The sequence below is a fragment of the Sander vitreus genome, chromosome 19 (genome assembly GCF_031162955.1).
Source record: "Sander vitreus isolate 19-12246 chromosome 19, sanVit1, whole genome shotgun sequence".
NCBI classification, from domain to species: domain Eukaryota; kingdom Metazoa; phylum Chordata; class Actinopteri; order Perciformes; family Percidae; genus Sander; species Sander vitreus.
Genome location: NC_135873.1, coordinates 14,591,167 through 14,609,302, shown reverse-complemented (window position 1 = coordinate 14,609,302; position 18,136 = coordinate 14,591,167). Strand labels below are relative to the sequence as shown.

Below are 18,136 nucleotides of genomic sequence, written 5' to 3'. Positions count from 1 at the left end.
GTAAGGAAGAATGGGCGAAGATACCTCAAACAAGAATTGAAAGACTCTTGGCTGGCTACAAAAAGCGTTTACAAGCTGTGATACTTGCCAAAGGGGGCAGTACAAGGTATTAACTCTGCAGGGTGCCCAAACTTTTGCAGACGCCATTTTTTGTTTTCTGTTATTTTGAAAGTGTAAATGATGGAAATAAAATCTAACTTTTTTTGACATATTATAAGAATGTCTAATCTGTCATTTGATGCCTTTTGGAGATTTTTCCATCTTTTCTTGGCTTCTTTATGCACATTAATAAAAAATTTTACCTGGGCTGCCCAAACTTTTGAGCCCCACTGTAATGGATTAGCACATAATTGTGTACAGATCTTCATGGTTGCCAGATTATGTAGGACTTTGGTGATAACCTGACCTTTCCTCTAGTGCCACGATCAGGTTGCAATTTTTCCTTCAGAGTGAAATACTTGGACAACAATGGGATGGATTGCCATGAAATATGGTACAGACATCAATGTCCCCCTCTGGATGATTCCTACCGACTTTGGTAATCCCCTGACTTTTCCTGTAGTGCCGCCATTAGTTCGATATTTTTGCTTTTACACTATTTAGATATCCCCACAACTATTTGAGGGATTGAAATTTGGTACAGTCACGGTCCCCAGAGGATTAACTGTAAAAAACTTGATCCTGTCTTTCAAAATTCAAAACATTCATTAATGCATGACAAAGCCAAAGTTACCTTACAGTACCAGGGACTGAACAGAAGCACACAAACATTGTTAGTGTTCCTTCAATAGATTTGATTGATTTATTCTTATTTAACACAAAATATTCATGGAAATGCAAAATAAATGTAATTAGGTCAAAAAAAACTGAGGATAAAACACAAATAATGCCACTTATTGGTAAATGAATCCAAACCCTTATAGCCAAAGACCAGGTTGTTGTACAGCATCAATTAATCTGGCTTTCTAAATGACATTACATCAAATTTCTTTGTTTGGTTAATTATTCTCTAAAATTTCCTCTGCAAATCAACAGGATTCATTGGAGAAGGGCCAACTAACAACAGTTCACACAGTCTCATAGAACAACATAGATCATTTAAACTTCTCTTTCCACTGATAACTCTGTCCATTCCTATCCGTCTTCTCTTCACTACATCCTAGACCAATGAAAGATACAGATATTTATCTAAAAATCTACATCTATGTATGTACATAATCAAAGAGATTATAAGAAGAATCTGCCATCTTACTCAGAACGTAGAAATAATGTCCAGTTCTACTGCTTGACACTGGAGTACACACATTCATCGTTGGTGTTGTTCCTCTGTCTTCTTGATCTGTTGGGCAGGTTGACACTTAAAGCAGCATAATGGACGTTGTCTGCATCTTGGTAACCCTGGTAACAAAATATAATTTTTTTAAAAGATCACAAATTATGGTTCTCACAGAAATTATGTCGACAACACAGTTAATTGTGATGCTATTTTTTTTACGCTTAATGAAAACGTGAAAACTGTACACACCTCTGCCTGCGCTGTGGAGGGAGATGGAAATCTTGCTTGGTTCTCTGGTTGAACACAGAAAACATTATTTTATTTAAAAGCAAAATTCTGTGAACTCAAGCTGCCAGATACAAAAAGTGCAGTTACCTGCAGATTGGCAGCTGTTTCTCTTGTTCATCTTGTACAATGAGAAAGCCAGTAAAGCACTCAGGATGGTGGTGAATGTTAAAGCACCGCTCAAGAAATAGACCAAACCAGGAGAGTCCACCTCATCTGTAGAGAGACGGACACAAGAAACAGATTTTTCAGTATATTTCCTGTTTTGGTTAGTAGATTACAATGGGCTAGTCGAGTCAATTTCTATGCATACTAGTCAAAAGTCAGATATTTGCCTTTGTTCAGTAAACATACAACACCCTCCTCACAGCCTGGATTCAGATAGACAAAAACCTCCCAAAAGACAAATCCTATAATGGGGAAACTACTTTCTACTTACCCATCAGATTAGACAGCATGTGTTAGAAAGTTCCTTACTTTCTAAGTGCAGCTTGGTCCCGTTTCCAAACAGAACGTGTCCACATGAGGCAACAGCACAGTAGTAGGTTCCCAGCATGAGAAAGATTCAAACTCTTCATCGGCAGCTTGTAGACACAGGTGTGTGTTTGTGTGTTGGGTTTCCTCTCACACTGATCATTCCTGCCTCCATGGGTGTAAATGAGTCCTGGCTGAGATTCTTCAGAGTTCTTGAACCAGTAAACACTGTGTTCTCCATCACAGGTCCCAGTGTGTACTATACAGTTCAGAGTCACAGAGCCTCCTGGCTGGATGCTCTCAGATGAAGACTGATGGACCGTAGCTGGGATCTTCAAACCTGAGCCCTTTACACTTACAAAAATGTACTCTGAAAAGTCTAATGTGTATAGAAAAGTAATGCAGTAGTAAGTAGCCGAGTCTGAAGGGCGTAAATCTTTGATTGTCAAATGATTTCTTCCATTTTCCGTATCCAGTGTGAAGCGTGGATTGTTGAATTCATTGTGAAAAGTCACATTTACATTATATTTAAAGAAAGTAGAGATGAGCTTTGCTTTCTGTCCTAGATTTTGCTTAAACCAGTAAAGCCTTACAGCAACCTCACCTTCATAGAAACATTGTAAAGTCAATTTGTCCCCAGTTTTAACTGATAAAAATCGTGTCTCTTGACGAACAGTTAAAGCTAAAGTGAAATGAGAGAAGAGCAAATGTAGAGTTAATGTAATGTGACGGAAAGAAGCGTCACACAGTCTTACATAAAATAAAGTTACAACTTACCCATTTTCCCCAAGAACAAACATGTGAGAAAGAGAGCAAACACTGGAGATGTCATCGTGTTGAAGTTGCTGTGTTGAATGACAGAATATCGTTGGTTTCTCCACTTTTTAGAGACAAGAATGCGTTTGATTGGCTAAACCTGAAGTGACACTGTATAGGAAACATGGTCACATGCTCACAGCCACCTATGGTGACAAGTTTGGTTTCTATGATTCTGAGAAAAGGTTCACATCTTCCTTTCTTGGCTTATCTTTTAGGAAAGGGGAGTCTTGAGCTGCTTTTTAATGATGGATTCAGTTAAAAATATATGTAATAAAGCCTGTTACTCAGAACTGGAAGTCTCTCTTTAGAATCAGTGTGTGGCTTTCGTTATTCAGGATCATGTTTAACCTTTCGAAGCCATACCGTTGGACTAATTAATGGTTACTTAAAACTCTTAGACTCCACAGTGTAGAGCGGCAGGAGGTCTTTGACAGTAACCTGGAACAGCTCTGTGGCATCATTCATTCATTATCATATGAAATTATCTGTTGAAATTTCATTATCAGAACAATAATAATAAAACAGTTGTCTCATTAATCAGCCCAATAGCCAAAACAGTGTGTATTTGACTTCTGAAGATATCTTACTGCTAGACTGCTTGATTTTAGGCTGAGTACTTTGTTTTTAAAATAGGCTTCTCTGCTGGACCTTTACTGTAGCTGCTGCCTTAGGTCAGTGGTTCCCAACCTGGGGTCCGCGCACCCCTCAGGGGGGCACCAAAGAGCACAACGGGGTGCGCAAGTCTTTATCTGGTTTGAGGTTGAGTTAAAAAAATAAATATTTGCACATGTTAAAAAATTATGATAATACACTAGAATAGATAATGTATACAAAAGTCTGTATAAAAACTATATTTTTTCCATCCATCTTCATCCGCTTATCCGGGGTCGGGTCGCGGGGGTAGCAGCTCCAGCAGGGGACCCCAAACTTCCCTTTCCCGGGCCACATTAACCAGCTCCGACTGGGGGATCCCGAGGCGTTCCCAGGCCAGGTTAGAGATATAATCCCTCCACCTAGTCCTGGGTCTCCCCCGAGGCCTCCTCCCAGCTGGACGTGCCTGGAACACCTCCCTAGGGAGGCGCCCAGGGGGCATCCTTACCAGATGCCCGAACCACCTCAACTGGCTCCTTTCGACACAAAGGAGCAGCGGCTCTACTCGAGCTCCTCACGGATAACTGAGCTTCTCACCCTATCTCTAAGGGAGACGCCAGCTACCCTCCTGAGGAAACCCATTTCGGCCGCTTGTACCCTGGATCTTGTTCTTTCGGTCATGACCCAGCCTTCATGACCATAGGTGAGGGTAGGAACAAAAACTGACCGGTAGATTGAGAGCTTTGCCTTCTGGCTCAGCTCCCCAAGGTACTTGAACTCCTTCACTTGGGGTAAGGACTCATTCCCTACCTGGAGAAGGCACTCCATCGGTTTCCTGCTGAGAACCATGGCCTCTGATTTAGAGGTGCTGATCCTCATCCCAGCCGCTTCACACTCGGCTGTGAACCGATCCAGTGAGTGCTGAAGGTCACAGGCCGATGATGCCATCAGGACCACATCATCTGCAAAAAAGCAGCGATGAGATCCCCAGCCGACCAAACTGCAACCCCTCTCCACCCACGACTACGCCCTCGATATCCTGTCCATACATACTACAAACAGGATTGGTCACAAAGCTGCAGCCCTGGCAGAGAGCCAACTCTCGCCTGAAATGAGTCCGACTTACTGCCGAGAACCCGGACACACCTCTTGCTTTGGTCGTACAGAGATTGGATGGCCCTGAGAAGGGACCTCCTCACCCCGTACTCCCGCAGCACCTCCCACAGTATCTCCCGGGAGGGACCCGGTCCCTACGCCTTCTCCAGATCCACAAAACACATGTAGACTGGTTGGGCATACTCCCAGGCTCCCTCCAGGATCCTTGCGAGAGTAAAGATCTGGTCCGTTGTTCCCACGACCAGGACGGAATCCGCATTGTTCCTCTTCAACCTGAGATTCGACTATCGACTGAACCCCTCCTTTCCAGCACCTTGGAGTAGACTTTACCGGGAGGCTGAGAAGTGTGATACCCCTGTAATTGGCACACACCCTCTGGTCCCCCTTTTTAAAAAGGGGAACCACCACCCAGTCTGCCACTCTTAGGCACCGTCCCCAGACTTCCACGCAATGTTGAAGAGGCGTGTCAACCAAGACAACCCCTCCACACCCAGAGATTTAAGCATTTCTGGGCGGCTCTCATCAATTCCTGGGGCTTTGCCACTGTGGAGTTGTTTAACTACCTCAGCAACCTCCACCAGGGAAATTGATGCCAATCCCCCTCATCCTCCAGCTCTGCCTCTACCATAGAGGGCGTATTAGTCGGATTTAGGAGTTCCTCAAAGTGCTACTTCCACCGCCCTATTACCTCCTCAGTTGAGGTCAACAGCGTCCCATCCTTACTGTACACAGCTTGGATGGTTCCCCGCTTCCCCCTCCTGAGGTGGCGAACGGTTTTCCAGAAGTACCTTGGTGCCGACCGAAAGTCCTTCTCCATGTCTTCTCCGAACTTCTCCCACACACGCTGCTTTGCCTCTTTCACGGCAGAGGCTGCAGCCCTTCGGGTCCTTCGGGTACCTTGCAACTGCCTCCGGGTCGTCTGGGATAACATATCCCGGAAAGACTCCTTCTTCAGTCGGACGGCTTCCTGACCACCGGTGTCCACCACGGTGTTCGTGGGTTACCGCCCTTGAGGCACCAAGACCACAGCTCGTCACCGCAGCTTCAGCAATGGAAACTTTGAACATTGTCCACTCGGGTTCAATGCCCCCAGCCTCCACAGGGATGCACGAAAAGCTCGCCGGAGGTGTGAGTTGAAAGTCTGTCGGACAGGGCCTCCTCAGACGTTCCCAATTTACCCGCACTACCCGTTTGGGCTTACCAGGTCTGTCCAGAGTCTTCCCCCACCCCTGACCCAACTCACCACCAGATGGTGATCGGTTGACAGCTCCGCCCTCTCTTCACCCGAGTGTCCAAAACATATGGCCTCAGATCAGATGAAACGATTATAAAATCGATCATTGACCTTTGGCCTAGGGTGCTCTGGTACCAAGTACACTTATGAGCATCCCTATGTTCGAACATGGTGTTCGATTATAGACAATCCATGACTAGCACAGAAGTCCAACAACAAACAACCACTCTGGTTTAGATCAGGGAGGCCGTTCCTCCCAATCACGCCTCTCCATGTTTCTCCATCATTACCCACGTGCGCGTTGAAGTCCCCCCAGCAGAACTATGGAGTCCCCGACTGGAGCCCTTTGGTGCATATGCACAAACAACAGTCAGAGTTTTCCCCACAACCCCGTAGGCGTAGGGAGGCGACCCTCTCGTCCACCGGGTTAAACTCCAACGTAGCGGCGCTCAGCCGGGGCTTATGAGTATCCCCACACCCGCCCGGCGCCTCACCCTGGGCAACTCCGGAGAAAAAAAGAGTCCAACCCCTATCCAGGAGTATGGTTCCAGAACCAAGACTGTGCGTAGAGGTAAGCCCCACCAGATCTAACCGGTAGCGCTCCACCTCCCGCACGAGTTCCGGCTCCTTCCCCACAGAGAGGTGACATTCCACGTCCCCCAGAGCCAGCCTCTGCTGCCCGGGTCTGGTCCGTCGAGGCCCCTGACCTTCACTGCCACCCATGTGGCAGCGCACCCGACCCCAGCGGTTCCTCCCACAGGTGGTGGGCCCATGGGATGGAGGGATGTCCGCCACGTAGCTTTTTGCGGCTGTGCCCGACCGGCTCCGTGACAAACCCGGGACACCAGAAGCTCGCTGACGAGCCCTCCATCTGGGGCCTGGCTCCAGACGGGGCCCAGGGCTTCTCTCAGGCAAGGGTCACTTCATCCCTTCCTCGATTTTTCATAGGATTTTTGAACCATTCTTTGTCTGGCCCCTCACCTGAGACCACTCATCGTTTATGTGCAATATATTCATGGTGGCACTTGAAAAAAGACATTCTTATGTCTACCAATCTCACCACAACAACAACAGGACAAGATATTTTATGGCTGTGGACTCTTACCTCTCATCAAACAACCTGCCCTAGGAGAATCTTGTTGCATGCGGCACTGATGGCGCTGCAGCGATGATGGGCAAAAACAAGCCGATTGAAGGAAAAAGCCCTGGGATGCGAAATTTTTCACTGTATGTTGCATCGCCAAGCCTTAGCCAGTAAAAAACGTTCAGAAGACCTCAGTGACACACTGGCAACTGTTGTTAAAGTTGTAAACTTCATCAAAGCTCGCCCTACGAACAAGAGACTGTTTGCCCAGCTGTGGGAGGATGAAGCGCATCAAACACTGCTGTTACACACAGAGGTTGGTTGTCGCGTGGACAAGTGCTTGTGTGTTTTATGGAACTGCAGGAAAAAAATAAAGGAATTCTTGCAAGATCACAATCGACAACTGTGCGAACAGCTGACTGACGCATTCTGGATCAAAACGGCATACCTAGCAGACATATTTGCCCTCTGCAATGAGACAAACAAGCGGATGCAAGGCCCAGAATCAAACATCATGCAGTGCAAAGACGCTTTCAGCGCTTTTGTGCGCAAAATGGAATACAGAGTTGGGAAAATGTCAAAAGGAGAGCTGCAACAATTTCCACTGCTGATGAAACAGTCTGGTGGCACTGTGCGTGCGTCTTGACGCACTGAGTTTACCCGACACATGGACTTGCTCCAGGAGGAAATTAAGTCCCGTTTTGCCGATGTTGACGAGTACTTATCAAAAGAGTCGTTGGTGATGGACCCCTACATTTCCAGCATGGAGGAAGTGGAATACATCGGCTGTGAAAATGAGCTTGCTGAACTTAAAGCTGATTCTGCGTCAAAGAAATATTTCCAGGAGAACGGATACAAAAAGTTTTGGATCGTCAAAGGACACGCTGTTGCACCAAGACTGGCCAAACATGCAATTACAAGGATTATTCTCCCATTCAGCACCACGTATCTGTCTGAGACGGCCTTCAGCGCCCTTGTAACAATAAAAACAAAGGCCTGTAACAGGCTTGATGTACACCTGGGGTCCATTTCAGAAAGCAGGTTTAGTGAAAACTCTGAGTTTGTTAACCCTGAGATGAGGGAAACTCTGGGTTTTCTGTTTCAGAAAGAGAGGTTAATCAAACCTGAGAGAGAGGGGTAACTCCAGCCCATTTCAGAAAGAGAGGTAACTTGATGAAAAAGCTGTATTACTTCACAGAGAGTTTACGTCGGGAGATGATATTGAGTCCCGACTAGATGTATTTTCATTTCCAGATAACCGATTTGAGAGGTATTTTCTTCACAGTCGATCAGATATGTAGATACCTTATCCGTCCTCATATCACTAACATCCACCATCGTGGACATGCTTTTACATCCCAGCAGATTCTTTGTGTCGCATTATGTTTTTTGCAAACGGCAGTTTATTTACAACATCGGTGATGCGGATCATATTAGTAAAGCCACTGTATGCAGAGCCGTCAGAAAAGTGTCCCTCGCTCTGAAAAGTTTTTTTTAAACGTTTTTGTAGCGTTCCCTGGACACAAACCAGTGAGAGCCATTAAAAAGAATTAAATGATTATAAATTATATTTCAGTTAATGATCATGGTGCTGCAGGCTCAGAATGGGATTAGTAGTTGGCTAGCTTACGTTTTTGCCTGCAGGATTGCACCTAAATGAAATTATAGGTGAAATACCACTCCAGTTTTCACCAGTAATATTATAGGTTACCTGTGATTAAATATGAAATTAATACACTGTCAATGCTCAAAGTTTCGAGCAGCAATTTTCTCTCTTTTGCAGCAGCCGCTATGTATAATACATGTTCAAACTCGCTGTACGTGCGCATGAGTATTTCTGCCGACCAGTTTGTTTGTGGTTGTTACCATGGTGAATCGTAGTATCATGGCTCCATTCATGCTGCCTTTTTATTGTGGTGGTGCACGCGCTTAGCTCTGAGTCAACCTACTCCGAGTTGATTGAACCAACTCATGTCAGCTGTTCTGGAACCGAAAACTCTAAGCACAACCACTTGAAACATCACTAAAAACCCAGGAAAAGATCAGTGGAAAAGTCCAGCTGCTTGACCACTTAAACATTCACAGCTGGAGCCTTAAAAAGACTACGAAAGGCTAGGACTTAGGGCCCTATTTTAACAATCTAAGCACACGGCGTGAAGCGTCTGACGCAGGTGCGTTTAGGGCGTGTACGAATCCACTTTTGCTAGTGAAAAAAGGGTCTGTGCACCGGGCGCATGGTTCAAAAGGGTTGTACTTAGTGTCTTCATTAATTCATAGGTGTGTTATGGGCGTTAACATGCAATGAACCAATCAGAGTGTCATCTCCCATTCCCTTTAAAAGCCAGGTGCTTTTTTACCTTGGTGCATTGCTATTATGATGGCGGATTTGCTGAGCAGGAAGGAGATATTTTCAGGAGAAGAAACTGATCTGCTTGTGTGTGAAGTGAAAGCACGCGAGCAGATCGTACGGCACGAGCACTATGGCACCAAAACTCCATAATACTATTTCACATTGTAATATTATTATTTTTAATCTTTTGCATGTTTGTGTGCTGCAGCGTGTCCCTGTGTGTGTGTGTGTGTGTGTGTGTGTGTGTGTGTAACAAGCATAGAGTGTGCATTTTTTACTAATGCGCTGTTAAAATAACAATGAAATGCTGCGTTACTGACTTTAGACCAGGTTTTTGTTGGTCAATGGCGCGATCACTTCCCGCTGCCTCAAGATAGCAATACGCCAAGAATTCACCTGAACACACCTCCCTGTAAGAGCAGCACGCCCATGGGCGCAAAGATGGGCGCAGGTAGCGAGATAGGGACCATTACCTAATGTGAGCCAAAGATATGGCTGCGGCAAAACAATGGTTTAATGCTTTGCTAGACAAACCCTACTCGCCTGCCTTCCTGCATGTGTTGCTACCTGATGTGATGTTATACACTAAAGGTGAACTATGGGATCATACATGAGCAGTCTGAGTCTACAGACAAAACCTGCAGGTCTACAGCTATCCTTAGATTATTCATACTTAGTTTCTGTACCTGTTTCAAGGCATTGAAGTAGTCTACAGTCCAATTTTAAATATATTTTTTTATGTCTTTATTGTGTTTCTGCACTCATCCTCACAACATTTACAATATAAAATCCTATTGCAGGTTGGTGCTGTGTGGTATTGCGTACCTTTTTATTGCTTTCCTTCTGTCTGTGTGGTACGACACCATATATGTTGGGACTGGTGATGGTGTGTCTACCATGTGTGTACGGTGACTTTAAATGGGTTTACTGTGCATGTTTTTATTGTGTTTGTTCATTTCTGTGATTAGAAAGTCATCAATGCAGACACTGACCAAACAATACTTGATGCATAAACGTCTGTTGTCTACTAGACAGAACTCATTTAAACCCAAAACAGTAACATTGTAAACTAGTGGAGCCTCAGGTCTTTAGGTCAACCACATTCTCTGACACACATGGTGCCAACAGCCACTCATATATGAAGAAACTGTTGGATCAACCATGCACAGACATACTGTTTCAAACTCATAGTGCTCCAACTTTTAATTGTTTATTTGATCAATTTACGTCATATTTCACATAAACACACATATCCTTTGGTTAAAATAAATGAGGATAAGCAAAAATAAAAAATAAATGAAACATGCAAGTGACTTTTATTGCATCCATTCATCTGAGCTTCTAAATATGCTGGTTAAGTCCTAAAAAAACTAGGGCTGTCAAAATAACATGTTAATTTCGATTAATTAATCTGAGAAAAAATAATGCGTTAAAAAAAATAACGCAGATTAATCCATTCCATATTGACGTTTGACCTGTTCTAGCCACCATTGGACTGTAAAATGAAGGAGGGAGACGAGAATGTTGTGCCTGGATCATTAATTGGAACATTTACTTGTAAAAATCTTCTCCCTGCCAACCCTGGCTACCGAAATCTGGTGCCACTGATATGTCTGCGCTTCTCTCTGCTGCTCTGAAACAGGCGTTACAGGAAACACAAACACCGCTGCACGTGACTCTAGTTAACACTATACTCAACAGCAGTTAACGCTAGCCTACCGCTAGCTAGTAGCTGGATGAACACGGTTAAAATGCTGACAGCTAACGCTAAACGGTGTAAAGTGTGACTGTGTTTTACTGTAGAGGATTCAACACCGGTATGTAACAATCTGCAGCTGCCGTCGGAGAAACAACACAGACGGTGCGTTCAATGAAACTGGTAAACTACAGCCTCGTGGTGCATTTGAAGTTATTGTAAATGTCCTTTTCCCATCTGATGGTTCAATAGCAATTTACTACTGAAATTAGTTACTGTTATACATTATTATTAAATCATTTCATTTTGACCATATGGCCTTAGCAATAAACAAGCTGTTCTTTAATGTCACCAACTGTTGTTTAGTACCCTTTTTGTTCACTTACTTAAAAAGTATCGGTTCAGGCACCGTTAATTATGTATGCGATTAATTTCGATTAATTAATCACAGAGTATGTAATTAATTAGATTGACAGCCCTAAAAAAACATGTCTTCATAAGTACTTAAAATATATTTTGACATGCATGGTTTATTTGGCACACAGACAACAAAGAGTATTCTAAATATCCACATAAGTAAAGAATAGAGCGATTTAATTTTGTCTGCAGACCACAAAGAAGCTATAAAAGCAAATGTATTTCAAACCTGGATATACATCTTTATTTCACCTCCAGAGAAGCACTAAGAAAATCCTGTCTTACTCCAAAGTATAAATGTAATGAGTCCAGTTCTACTGCTTTACGCTGTAGTACACACATTCACTCCAGGTGGGATCCCTCTGTCCTCTTGATCTGTTGGACAGGTTGGCACTTAAAGCAGCATAATAAAGGTTTTCAGCATGTTGGTAACCCTGGTAACAAAATATATATCGTACGATCATTATTTTGTCCTTGACAGAAATGAAAGCAATATCCAGGAAACGATGCATTGTGCAATAAAAATGTGTCTTGACGGTAGTTTAGCAGTTCATTTATAGTTTTGTATTCACCTTTGCTTTCGCTGTGGGTGGAGCTGGACATCTGGCTTGAGACTCTGGTTGTGAAACAGAAAAAAATACATCTTTATTCAAAAGCCAAATTGTGAATACAAGCTGTGAAATTCAAACTAGCAGTTACCTTTAGATCGGCGGCTGTTTCCCTTGTTCATCACGCACACTGTGAGAGCAAGTAAAACACTCAGGATGGTGGTGAATGTCGAAGTTCCACTCAAGAAATACACCAAGACAGGAAAGTTCGCCTCATCTGTAGAGAGACGGACAACAGAGACAGATCTTTCAGCAGGTTTTTATGTAGAGTTAGATCAGAAAGAATGAGTAGTCACCAGATGCGACAACTGTAGCTGGAAGTTCCTTACTTTCTAAGTCCAGCTTGGTCCCGTTTCCAAACAGAACGTGTCCACATGAGGCAACAGCACAGTAGTAGGTCTCATGAGAAAGATTCAGACTCTTCATCGGCAGGTTGTAGACACAGGTGTGTGTTTGTGTGTTGGGTTTCCTCTCACACTGATCATTCCTGCCTCCATGGGTGTAAATGAGTCCTGGCTGAGATTCTTCAGAGTTCTTGAACCAGTAAACACTGTGTTCTCCATCACAGGTCCCAGTGTGTACTGTACAGTTCAGAGTCACAGAGCCTCCTGGCTGGATGCTCTCAGATATTGACTGATGGACCGTAGCTGGGACCTTCATACCTGAACCTTCTACATCGACTAAGGTTCCCTCTGCAAATTCAAAAATATATGTATAGCTACTTGCGCAGTAGTAGGTAGCCGAGTCTGAAACACGCACATCTGTGATCTTTAGGTGATTTTTACCATTTTCCATATCCAGCGTGAAGCGTGAATTGTTCTTGAATTCATCATGAAAAATCCCATTTATATTATATTTATGATATGTAGAGATGAGCTTTGGTTTCTGTCCCAGAGTTTGCTTTATACCAGTAAAGCATTTGACAGCAACATCGCCTTCATAGAAACATTGTAAAGTCAACTCGTCCCCAGTTTTAACTGATACAAATCGTGTCTCTTGACGAACAGTTGAGGATTTCAGACCTGTCGTCTGAGCTAAAGTGAAATGAGGGAAAAAGCAAATGTTGAGTTAAGGTAATGTGACATACGTCAGTGTAATTACTAAACATCCCACAGTCTAACAGATAAAAGTTGGAGTTTCAAAAATGCAACTTACCCATTTTCCCCAAGAACAAACATGTGAGAAAGAGAGCAAACACTGGAGATGTCATCATGTTGAAGTTGCTGTGTTGAATGACTGCTGAATATCAATGGTTTCTCAACTCTTTAGAGACAAGAATGTGTTTGTTTGGCTAAACCTGAAGTGACACTGTATAGGAAACATGGTCACATGCTCACAGCCACCTATTGTGGCAAGTTTGGTTTCCGAGAATAGGTTCACATATTTGAAAAATCAGCAGGTCTTTTTCAGTAAACTGGAAAACCACTCTGTTGCATCATTCAGTCATTATCATATGTAATCATCTGCTGATATTCCACCTCCAGAACAACAATTATAATTCAATCCTTTTACTAATCAACCAAATACAGTCATGTGAAAAAATTAGGACACCCATGCTAAAGTTGACTAAAAAGAGGAATAAAAAAATCATCTTTTGGAAATTGATCTTAATGCCTTAATTAAAAAAATGAGGAAAAATCCAATCTTTAAGGACACCAGTTTTCTTTGTGAATGAATAATGTATCATAAATAAATAAATGTTCTTCCTTAAAATACAGGGGGCATAAGTAAGTACACCCCTATGTTAAATTCCCATAGAGGCAGGCAGATGTTTATGTTTAAAGGCCAGTTATTTCATGGATCCAGGATACTATGCATCCTGATAAAGTTCCCTTGGCCTTTGGAATTAAAATAGCCCCACATCATCACATCCCCTTCACCATACCTAGATATTGGCATGGTTTTATGTCGGTTAGCCTAATAACTGGTTTGATTTGCATTGAGAGATGATTTTATGGAAAGTACCCCATGCCAATCTCTAGGTATGGTGAAGGGTATGTGATGATGTGGGGCTATTTTTTCACATGACTGTATATTGGCCAACCAATATGTTGTTCATCCCTAAGTACAACCACTTGTTACTAAAAAGCCAGGAAAACATCAGTGGAAAAGATATGCCAAAGATATGGCTCCGACAAAACAATGGTTTAATGCTTTGCTAGACAAACACTAATGCTGCCTTCCTGCATGTGTTGCTACCTTCTGTGATGTTATACACTAACGTTGAGTGTTGTTCAGCAGTTAAGGCAGAAATGTGAAAAATGCATCATTCAGAGGCCACATCATTCCATTATGTTCATCCAATTTTCTGCATCTGTTTTAAGGCGTTGAAGTAGTCTACAGTTCAATTTAAATATATATTTGTATCTTTATAGTTACAGCAGTTCAAAACGTTTTAAAATGCCCTATAAATAGATTCAGTCACTTTGTATCTATTGTTGTCAGTAATATTCCAACTAAATAGTATTCTGATTAGCGCTATTAGTGTTAGTAGTTGCAGTATTGTTAAATGTCACCGGATAAAGACTCTAGTGTTTTGTAATTTGTACTGGGAGTGGTCGTTGCATTAAGGAGCATCTATGTGAGAATACAACCACCCTTACATCCTGCTGATAACCACAAAGGCCACTGCACTAAGAGAGCTACAATACAAAAAACTCTCTCCCCTTTTTGTGCCGAGTGTCCCCCATAAAACTAAGGGAAATGTATAATGTATAATTATAATGTTGCAACCTTGCCTGAACCTTAATAAATTAGGGTTAAATGGTCTGCAGTTAAGGCCCTTCAGTCTTCCCTTGTACAAGTGGATCAATGGCCCAACACAGTGGCCAGATATTGATTATCTGGACATAAAGCTATTACATCAGAAATTTGGGTTTTCTTTAAACCAAATTGTCAAAATAAATAACTTGGATGGTTCTTTACAACGCTCTTCACAAGTCAAATAAATGATCAGTTCATTACTTTCATTGAATTTGGGTTTTTTGTTCAATTTTATAGCATTTGAAGAAAAATAACGACAAAAGAACATTGACAAAAGTGACAAAAATGTTGTAAAAAGATTCAAAAAGGTGGGGGGAAAAACCAAAAGGGCAAAAAATAAAGCATGCAAGTGACTTTTATGGCATCCATTTGAGCTTCTAAATATACTGGTTAAGTCATATATATTATATATTTCTTTTTTTTAAGTCATAAAAAATATTTATTCATAAGTACTTAAAATATGATTTGAGAAACATGGTTTATTTGGCACACAGACAACAAAGAGTATCCTAAATATGCACATAAGTAAAGAATAGAGCGATTTAATTTTGTCTGCAGACCACAAAGAAGCTATAAAAGCAAATGTATTTCAAACCTGGATATACATCTTTATTTCACCTCCAGAGAAGCACTAAGAAAATCCTGTCTTACTTCAAAGTACAAATGTAATGAGTCCAGTTCTACTGCTTTACGCTGTAGTACACACATTCACTCCAGGTGGGATCCCTCTGTCCTCTGTTGGACAGGTCGGCACTTAAAGCAGCATAATAAAGGTTTTCAGCGTGTTGGTAACCCTGGTAACAAAACATGTATCAGACGATCATTATTTTGTCTTTGACAGAAATTAAAACCTGCAAAAGATTATGCATTGTGCAATAAAAATGTGTTTTAACGGTAGTTTAGCAGTTCATTTATAGTTTTTTAATCACCTTTGCTTTAGCTGTGGGTGGAGCTGGACATCCGGCTTGAGACACTGGTTGTGAAACAGAAAAAGTCTCTTATTTAAAAGCCAAATTCTGTGATTACAAGTCATACAAACTAGCAGTTACCTTTAGATCGGCGGCTGTTTCCCTTGTTCATCATGCACACTGTGAGAGCCAGTAAAACACTCAGGATGGTGGTGAATGTCGAAAGCTCCACTCAAGAAATACACCAAGACAGGAGAGTCCACCTCATCTGTAGAGAGACGGACAACAGAGACAGATCTTTCAGCAGGTTTTCTGTTCTAATCCTAAATGTATTTAGAAAGTCCTCATGAGTATGCATGGTAAAAAAATGTGATTTATTTATTTATTTTTTTCTACCAACGATTGATCTTATTATTTTCTATTCATATGGTACCACCAACGTCGACTACATCATATCTGTTTCCAGCAAAACAGGAAGAATTGATTGAGATGATGTTTAACACAATAACAATTCATTAGCTGAGACACTTTCTGCTAGAAAGTTCCTTACCTTCAAACTCCAGCTTGGTCCCGTCTCCAAACAGAATGTGTCCACATGAGGCAACAGCACAGTAGTAGGTTCCAGCATGAGAAAGATTCAGACTCTTCATCGGCAGCTTGTAGACACAGGTGTGTGTTTGTGTGTTGGGTTTCCTCTCACACTGATCATTCCTGCCTCCATGGGTGTAAATGAGTCCTGGCTGAGATTCTTCAGAGTTCTTGAACCAGTAAACACTGTGTTCTCCATCACAGGTCCCAGTGTGTACTGTACAGTTCAGAGTCACAGAGCCTCCTGGCTGGATGCTCTCAGATGAAGACTGATGGACCGTAGCTGGGACGTTCAAACCTGAACCTTTCTACATCGACTAAGGTTCCCTCTGCAAATTCAAAAATATATGTATAGCTACTTGCGCAGTAGTACGTAGCCGAGTCTGAAAAGCGCACGTCTGTAATTATCAGGTGATTTTGACCATTTTCAGTACTCACTGTTAAACGTGAATTGTTCTGGAATTCATCGTAAAAATGAACTTTTTTGTCATACATATAGAAAGTAGAGATGAGCCTATGTTTCTGTCCCAGAGTGTGCTTATACCAGTAAAGCCTTGCAGCGACAGCACCTTCGAAGAAACATTGCAAAGTCAAATTTTCCCCAGCTTTGACTGATAGGAAATGTCTCTCTTGGCGGACAGATGAGGACAATTTCAGATCAGTCGCCTGAGCTGTAGTGATAGGAGAGACGAAAAAAGCAAATGTGACCTAATTCAGCTTACATCAGAAGACATAGACAGAATATCAGAAACTAATTTGTCATGAGTAGTGGTCATACACTGAAAGATACAAGTTTGAGTTACACAAATGCAACTTACCCATTTTAGCCAAGAACAGACATGTGAGAAAGAGAGCAAACACTGGAGATGTCATTGTGTTCAATTTGCTGTGTGAAATGAAAATAATGTTGATTCTTTCTCCACTCTTTAGAGACAAGACTGCATTTGATTGGCTAACCTGAAGTGACTCTGTACTCCATGTCCTACTTAGGAAACCTTACATGTCAGTGCAACTTATAGTGGCACGTTTTTTTGTTTTTTTTAAAGAAAGGTTGGCATGGTGTGAGAGATATATGGGGCCTAACCCTAATGAAGAAAATAACAGCTCCCCATTTTGGCATTATATTTAAAAATAGTAAAAGATAAATGTTCTTCACATCCTATCAAAAAACAGCTAACAAAGACCAAGTAGTGTTTTGTCTATTATGTTTGATGTTTTGAGCAACATTAACCTGCACTGTACAGCGCTGGCAGCAGGAAATATAATCAGGTCAGTCTACTTGAATAACTAAAGCTGGACAAGTTTAACTTTTAATTAGCAGGTATTTCATTTTATAGGGTCCATATAATCATATACATATGAACTGATGAGAACAGTGCTTTACATAAGTCAAGCCAATTTTATATTTATAACCCAATATCACAAATTTGTGTCATGCGGCTTTAAGTGGCCTTTGGCTTAAGAGACTTTATTGTGAAAGTGCAAACACCCTGACATCCTGCTGAAAACCACAAAATGTACTGAAAGCCCTGAAAGAGATACAAAACAAAAAGTATGGGGAGGGTAAAAAATTAACAGGTCTGAGATTAATGAATGCTTCATTTCTTTTCTACGTGTGTTCATAGTTAAGTAGTTCATAGTGACATAACATTTTAAGCGCGCCTAATGTTTGTATCTCATAAAGGTTTTGCTCTTATTAAAACCTGCGTCGTCTGCGTATAGCTGCAGCAGCACATCAGCTGCAGTCCTCTGTCAGTATCAGCCTCAGTGTTGCTGTACAATCAGATGCAACTTGATACACAGTCAGTGTAGTCATGTGTTTTCTAGCTTTGGGTCGGACTTGTGCACGGAAAGTGCCAATGAAGTGTGTGCTGTTACATTTAGACATTTGCATTGATTAAGGGAAAGCCAAACTATCCAGTGATGT

At 42.1% G+C, this 18,136-nt stretch overlaps 1 protein-coding gene and 2 pseudogenes across 4 annotated transcripts; all 3 read right to left on the bottom strand.

Moving 5' to 3' along the window:
• Positions 1–760: 760 nt before the first annotated feature.
• Positions 761–2,888, bottom strand: LOC144534130 (immunoglobulin kappa light chain-like; annotated as a pseudogene). The gene is made up of 5 exons (XR_013503512.1): positions 2,813–2,888; positions 2,039–2,717; positions 1,652–1,777; positions 1,526–1,569; positions 761–1,398 (listed from the first exon to the last, which is right to left on the bottom strand). The product of XR_013503512.1 is annotated as an immunoglobulin kappa light chain-like (transcript).
• Positions 2,889–10,417: 7,529 nt separating this feature from the next.
• LOC144534128 (uncharacterized) lies at positions 10,418–13,246 on the bottom strand. 2 transcript variants are annotated; one of them, XM_078275866.1, is made up of 5 exons: positions 13,106–13,246; positions 12,280–12,984; positions 12,042–12,167; positions 11,915–11,964; positions 10,418–11,776 (listed from the first exon to the last, which is right to left on the bottom strand). In XM_078275866.1, the coding sequence occupies exons 1-5, from the start codon at positions 13,161–13,163 to the stop codon at positions 11,657–11,659; spliced, it is 1,059 nt and encodes a 352-aa protein (XP_078131992.1). In that variant the 5' UTR covers positions 13,164–13,246; the 3' UTR covers positions 10,418–11,656. The 2 variants fall into 2 exon arrangements, with proteins under 2 accessions (XP_078131992.1, XP_078131994.1); XM_078275868.1 differs by having other exon boundaries at positions 11,915–11,958; positions 13,106–13,245.
• Positions 13,247–15,174: 1,928 nt separating this feature from the next.
• Positions 15,175–17,187, bottom strand: LOC144534129 (uncharacterized; annotated as a pseudogene). The gene is made up of 5 exons (XR_013503511.1): positions 17,028–17,187; positions 16,172–16,880; positions 15,763–15,889; positions 15,643–15,686; positions 15,175–15,507 (listed from the first exon to the last, which is right to left on the bottom strand). The product of XR_013503511.1 is annotated as an uncharacterized LOC144534129 (transcript).
• Positions 17,188–18,136: the final 949 nt, after the last annotated feature.

What these genes read in the sequence shown, in the direction of transcription:
- LOC144534128 (XM_078275866.1), bottom strand. Translation starts at nt 13,163, where the DNA reads ATGATGACATCTCCAGTGTTTGCTCTCTTTCTCACATGTTTGTTCTTG. An exon ending in TTTGTTCTTGGGGAAAATGG is followed by an intron (nt 12,985 to 13,105) that starts GTAAGTTGCATT and finishes ATTTCACTTTAG; the next exon opens with CTCAGACGACAGGTCTGAAA. An exon ending in CACCCACAGCGAAAGCAAAG is followed by an intron (nt 11,777 to 11,914) that starts GTGAATACAAAA and finishes TTTTGTTACCAG; the next exon opens with GGTTACCAACATGCTGAAAA.